We start from the raw sequence: 6,662 nt of genomic DNA, 5'->3' as shown, positions 1-6,662 counted from the left end.
ACTCTTTCTCCTTCTCCTTCTCCTCTCTCTTCCTCTCACCTCGCTCTGATACCATGTTAAGGATCGAGCAAGAGAGAGGAGAGCATAAACGCGGAAGCATTGAACGTCTACATTGATAATAATTCTTCGTATATAATTCTTATGGCTTAACAGCCTATTTATGTTGTTCACAAACTTGACGACCACTCAAGGTACTTACCTAACTAAGATCAAACTCTAAACATAGACACTTTCCTAATATAACTCTAACAACTTAATGTGCATATCTCCTAAATATAAACTCTCATATATTATTTCCTAATAGTTCCTGAATGGAGCAGAAGATTTACAACAGTAAGCCGGTATACATTTTAAGAACATCTAAAGACACAAACCTTATATGGAGCCATTGCTGAGAAAGTCGCTAAGAATTGCGGCAATCAACAGATTTACTGACTATTCAGGTTGGAAACAGTGTTTTTATTCTATTCATTATTTCATTCATTACAAACCAAGAAACCGTACACTTTTGACAACATAGAAAATCATCTAAAGATTATAGCATCATCACTCACCAGTCACCTGATACCAATCAAGGCCTGGACTGGCATTTACTCTATTTTCTTTTTCTTTTTTTTTTCACCTGTAGAGAATCAAAATTGATTTCCCACCAAACTCAACAAAAAGAACCTAATATATCATTTCGACGATACTTTAGATGTACATTTAGTGAATGTCATTTCAGTTGGTGTACATACTAATGCCCTCTGTTGTAAATGTCTCAAGCTTTGTTCCATACTGACTTGAACCATTTCCGCCAGCATCTTTTTTGCCTTTCCGCCTCGATCTTCGCCATCAATTTGAGATACAATGGTGCACACTATGTTTTCTAGTGTGTCAGCCTCAAGCTCGGATCTTGGGTACGGAGAGTCTCTTAGTAACTGCAAAAGGGTACGTGCTTTTGATTGAGATCTCGGTGTTCCTTGAACTGTCAACTCGAGAAGACCAGGTATAACCCCTTCCTGGAGTATAGGTTCTCTATATCTATCTCGGTCACTCTCACACATTTTCAATAGTGCACCAGCAGCGCATTCACGGCTTTGGGGTGATCCGTTCTCAAGAACCTCAACAACTGCAAGTACTCCCCCTTCTTCACTTGTTAACGCAGACCTTCCCTCCTCAAAGTCTAACAAAGATTCGATAAGAGCACTGCATTTTTCAGTTGTTTTTGATGATTTTTTGCAGCTCTTGAGCAGATTAACCAATGGAGAGATGGCTTTTTCTGAGAGAATTACGGTGAGATTTTCTTTCCGGGTGGATAGATTGTATAGAGTCATCACTGAATCAACTTTTGCTTGTGGGGACCCATCACGAAGTATTTCAACAAGGAGAGGGATAGCACCAGAGGAACTGATAGTTGGTTTGTTAATGACTGAAGCAGAGAGAGTGAGTAAAGCGGCAGTTGCATATTCTCGCAAAGTTGTACTATTAGACCGAAGAAAACATACTAGTGGTTCAAGGGCACCGGCATCTACAATCTTGACCTTATTCCTGTACGACAGAAAGTGAGAAGACATTAGCCTGACTGCATCAATCTGGCAAAGGATGATTAACATTTCACAAGACTATGAGCTGTCTCAATTGATGAACATCGATCAAGTTTTAAAATACAGCAACATGGCTACAGTGTCACTCGCTAAATATCATGTGTGAGGACAGTCAGAAAATCACGAACAAATTAAAATTGAAGAAGGCACAACGTAAGAAAGTTGAATCTTCTTAGTTTGAAATTCATCAACTGAACAAACGAAGAAATCCTTACTGACAAGGAGTGAATTGAACATTCAAATAAAAACAACTGCTTCACAGTTACATACTTCTTTTAGTAATTGCAAGTTGTTTTCAACAAACTCAACACACTGCAAGATTAAACATGGAAGTGGTGTTTCATCTTACTCCTAAAAATTGAGTTCATTAGTAACAGTAGTAGGAACACCCAGAGTAGTAGTAGGTATAACTAGTCCCGAACCTGCAGTATCAATTCTTATTGATTCTTAAGCCAATGCTTTGTTGAAAAAGATCACTTAGGTGACTAAATATTTCTTGAAAAAAATTGTGTAACTTGAACATAAACTTACTGATAAAAATTATCAACTTATGCCTACTACATAACACAACAAAAATCACTAAGAACAAACTCCATGAGCTAATCAAATTTGATCACTAGAACAAAATTTAATTTGTGGGTTTTCCTTAAAACATTTCTATAAGGACATCATAGACTTAGCCATAACCCAGAATTAGGTATACAGAATCTTTACCCAAAAAATAGATTCATCTTCAGATAAAACAGAATCTCCCATATATAAATCTCTTATTAAATTCCAAAGAAACCCATTTCAATTATATTTAATCACTAAATTAAGCAAACCAAATTTCCAAAGAAGGTATCAAATTCAGAGCTACCTAATTTGATTCGGCAAAGCAAATCAACAGTGGAAGAAAGAGCAATTATTAAAGTAAAAAAAGGAGAGACATATATCTGAAACAAAGAACAATTTTTGCATTCAGAGATAATATATCATGAACGAATCCAATAAAGACTGGAAATTTTGACGGAGGGAAAAGGAACATACTTTTCATCTTTGACGGCAAGATTGAGAAGAGCAAGAAGCGAAGCTTCATTGAATTCAATAGAATTAGATCTAAGCATGGATACCAGATACTGAATAGCCCCAGAGAAATGACGACGATATTTCTGAGATGTTTTTGTTAGTCTTCGAATATCTTTAGCTGCTTGAATTTTAGAACAAGGATCATTTGATTGGATTAGCAATTCCATTGTCTGATTTACTATTTCTGGGATTTTTGAGTCAGTTTCTGATATCTGACTATCTGGCTCCATTTTTCTGTTTGCTGTTCTTCCGGAGAGAGCGAGAGAGATGATGATGATAAATTCAACTATGTAGCAAAGAGATGATGATGCGTGTGTTTTAAATCACAAGTGAGAACGTGGCGTTAAGCAACAACCGTAACTGGCCTTCTCGTCACCTACAACGGCTTTCAGACAGGACTGCAGGAGCGTTTGGTTTTTTGTTTGTTTGTTTGTTTGTTTGGCTTATCGGTTTGTTCGGTATGGGAAACTAGAAATCTGAAGAGAGATTGGGATGGTGAGATCTCTGGTGTATCTTATCTAGCATACATTTTGTGCTTACATGTCAGTGTCCAAAAGACTATATTAGCCTTTGGGATGTATTTGGCCGGTGTAGAGTCCAAAACATGGTAAAAATAGCAAGGAGATAAGACAAATGCTACCCTGTACGATTTTGGGAGATGATTTTCCGCTCAAGCGGCTTCTAAAATTGTCCGATGATCAAATAAACGATTGAATTCGTGTTCAGTTTAGGACCCGCCACATTTAGTTTAGGACTCACAACTTTTCCTAAAGGTTCAAGGCTTCCAAATCTGAATTTTAGATATGGGACACAATGATTAATAGTTTAGAAACCGTTTGAGCGGGAAGGCATCTCGCAAAGTCGTGCAGGATAGGACTGCTCGAGAGATAATAGCGGTGGAGCTGCCTTCGATGAAAGGTAAGAAAGGTAGTTGGATAATAGGGAGGGTCATACAAAGGGACAACTACAAGTTTATTGGAATGGTACTAAAATCCGTTTAAGACAAACTAAGGTAAAGTTTCGATAAATTAATCGGTAATGAATTAATAATTTCGCTAAAACAATATTATTTGTCAATTTTGATTTGGGCCAATATATTAAATTGATAACCCCGCTGAATTTATAAGATAATATAAATTTTAAATTTCCAATAACGTCCAACTAATATGTAGATTAGTAACACTACACTATGGTGTTTTATTATAATAGGAATTCGAAATTATTTGTTTCTCATCGCATTTGTACAACATTAGATTGTACTAGCATAACATTTTCCGAACTTCATTTGTGTCAGGGATTTTTTGACACCTTTGAGATGAAAACCATGAGCCGTTAATTACTACACTCTTTTTTCTTGTTTTGAATTGAAAAGAAAATTTATAGATATGTTTTATTATAGGAAATAAATAAATTTAACCTCAATTTTTATTTTATTTTATTTTTAAATTTATATTTAAAATTATAATGTTTCGATATTTTAATAAACTATTAATTTATTATTAAATTAATACTTTGCAAAATTAGTAAAATTTTGCAGTCCCAAGATTATTAATTTATCGAAATTCAAGTGTAGAAAGTTTTTTATCTTTGATGAATTTTAGTACCCTACCCGTAATCTAGTACCCATATTAGTAATGACCAAGTTTATGACTTTACTTCTAAAATATACCGATTTAGGTTTTGGAAGCCAATTGACAAACGGAAACAAACAATTTTGCTACCCATACATAGTTTTGTAGTTGTTCTTAACCAATTTGATATACCTTGATGGACTAAAAGGCATATCGTCGTACATAATTAGTAGTTCAAATCTAACACTCACTACTTCGAATCAAGTTTTATACTTATTACTTCAAAAGGTAAAACAATGCGTTCAAATTTGTAGCATCTTGAGATTCTACCATGATTTGGTTGAAAATATCTAACATCATGACATAATTCTACCAACATTCGGTTGAAAAATCTACAGTCATGTTTTTTTAGACCAGTAGTTGGAAGGTCGATGATCTAGTAGCAATTTTAAACGAGACTATTTTTTTTTTTTTAAAAAAGGTTAATATTTTCACCAAAAAAAAAGGAAGACGTAATTAATTTGTCTGTTTTTACTTTTTCTTTTTAAAAAAGATAAAAAGTAGCTTGTAAACCATACATACTATAGTTTCTAATATTGTAGGAAATGTATCTAGTCAGGGAAGGAGGAGGAGAAGGAATCTATGTACAGGAAAGTGTTGAGACACAAAATTGGTTAAAAAGACCAAAATCAACAATTTCTGGGTGAAATGGACAGTTAGATTTTGATACTGTTTAAATGGACAAAAATATAAAAATAGGCAAGATGTAACCAGTTTCATCGTGCCCATTTTCAAATATTTTTTCTTATTTTTAATTTACACAGGATGTATCCAATTTCATCCTTGCTATTTTTTAAATTTAAGCTAGGATGAATTCAGTTTCATCCTTGTTATTTTTTTTTGGCCATTTCACCCAAACTATTTTTTACTCGTCCATTTGAACCGTGATTTAAAAATATTTGGACAAATGACCCATTTTCCGTTAAAAAATCTTATTCGATTAAAAGAGAGTTCTGGTGATGCTTACGGTCAGATGGTAAACTTCATTAAATCAAGTATTTATTTTAGTGCCCATCTCTCTGAAAGATTCTGCAGATTTCTCTCTAGAAGAGTCAAGATGCAAAGGATGAATCTGAATGAAATATACGTAGGAATTCCTCATATCATTGGCAGAGGAAAAAAAAAGTGCTTCTGAAATCAAGTAGATAACCTGCAATCGAAACTGTTTGTGTGGAGAAGTAAAACCTTATCACAGTATGGTGATTCTATTATGATTAAAACTGTTACAAATTCAATTCTAGTTCAATCTATCAATTGTCAGAGGATACCTAATGCAACAATTAACAAGATAAATTCATTTCAGGAAAGATTATGGAAGGGTTTTGAGGACGAAAAAAATGGGTTTATTTAACTTCATGGAGTAAACTATGTAGATACAAAGATATGAGGGATCACATTCTGGGATTTAAAGGCTTAAATCAAACACTTCATGTTAGCGCTTCTTGGAGAATTTTCCTTAACTCGGACAAGGTTTGGGTTAAGGAATTTCAAGCAAAATACTTCCCACACAAGGGTATGCTTCATTCATCTAAGAAAGCTAATTCTCTTTGGGATCAAAAAGAATTTTAGAAGAACTTGACCTTCGTGAAAGATAATAGCCGATGAAGAGTAGGTAAAGGGGATAAAATTAAAATTTGATTGGATGTTTGGATTGTGGGATTTTATATACCTCCAATACCAAACATAAGTCCTTCTGACCATAAAAATTATGTCTGGGTTACTGAGTTGATTAATGATCAAAGAAGGAACAGAACCTTCCATTTGTTTATCATCTTTTTGATCCAGCAATATCTAATATCAATCTTAGAAAGAGAAATCCAAATGACTCTAATGGTAGGCTGACATGGAAACTTAATATGCATGGTGGATTTACTCTAAAACCAACTTGGTAACTTGTAATAAGCTTCATGAAATAAGTTCGGGTAATATTTTTTCTTGAAAAGGAGTTACAAACAAAGCAAACTAGTCGATTGGGATGACTCTCCACCGAGCATTACAGCTATTTAAATTACGGTTGCCAGGCATCATTGTTTCTCCATATTCCCCTAGATTTTGGGTGTTTAGGAAATTATGAGCATTGTTTTGGAGATTAAAAACTTCTACTCTATTAAAGGTTTTACAATTTATTGAATCAAAATACATAATTAAGTTCATAAAAGACGACAGGATTGTGTTTCCAACATAATTCTCCTTCTATCTTAGATGGCGGTTCATTTAATTTTTGACCGTTTTGTCTTGCAAATTGAGTTGGATCCTCCTATGGTTTCTTCTTCTTGCAATCATCAGAGCTGCCACCACTCCTATAGATTGTGCTGTCACCATATTCCGAATTGCATTTGTTACTCCTACAATTTCCAAAATCACGTCATACGAGTTA

At 34.3% G+C, this 6,662-nt stretch overlaps 1 protein-coding gene across 1 annotated transcript; it reads right to left on the bottom strand.

Annotated features, from left to right (window-relative positions):
* Positions 1-444: 444 nt before the first annotated feature.
* LOC113282136 (U-box domain-containing protein 4-like) lies at positions 445-3,128 on the bottom strand. Its single transcript, XM_026531078.1, has 2 exons — positions 2,616-3,128; positions 445-1,530 (listed from the first exon to the last, which is right to left on the bottom strand). The coding sequence occupies exons 1-2, from the start codon at positions 2,882-2,884 to the stop codon at positions 678-680; spliced, it is 1,122 nt and encodes a 373-aa protein (XP_026386863.1). The 5' UTR covers positions 2,885-3,128; the 3' UTR covers positions 445-677.
* Between the last annotated feature and the right edge of the window lie 3,534 nt (positions 3,129-6,662).

Source organism: Papaver somniferum, chromosome 5, assembly GCF_003573695.1.
Source record: "Papaver somniferum cultivar HN1 chromosome 5, ASM357369v1, whole genome shotgun sequence".
Classification (NCBI taxonomy): Eukaryota; Viridiplantae; Streptophyta; class Magnoliopsida; order Ranunculales; family Papaveraceae; genus Papaver; species Papaver somniferum.
The sequence above is the reverse complement of the archived record's forward strand: the minus strand, read 5'-3'. Positions and strand labels throughout refer to the sequence as shown.

Excerpts from the sequence above, each read along its gene's own strand:
- LOC113282136 (XM_026531078.1), bottom strand. The coding sequence starts at position 2,884 with ATGGAGCCAGATAGTCAGATATCAGAAACTGACTCAAAAATCCCAGAA. Across the intron at positions 1,531-2,615 it reads CTTGCCGTCAAAGATGAAAA|GAATAAGGTCAAGATTGTAG; the intron begins GTATGTTCCTTT and ends TCTGTCGTACAG.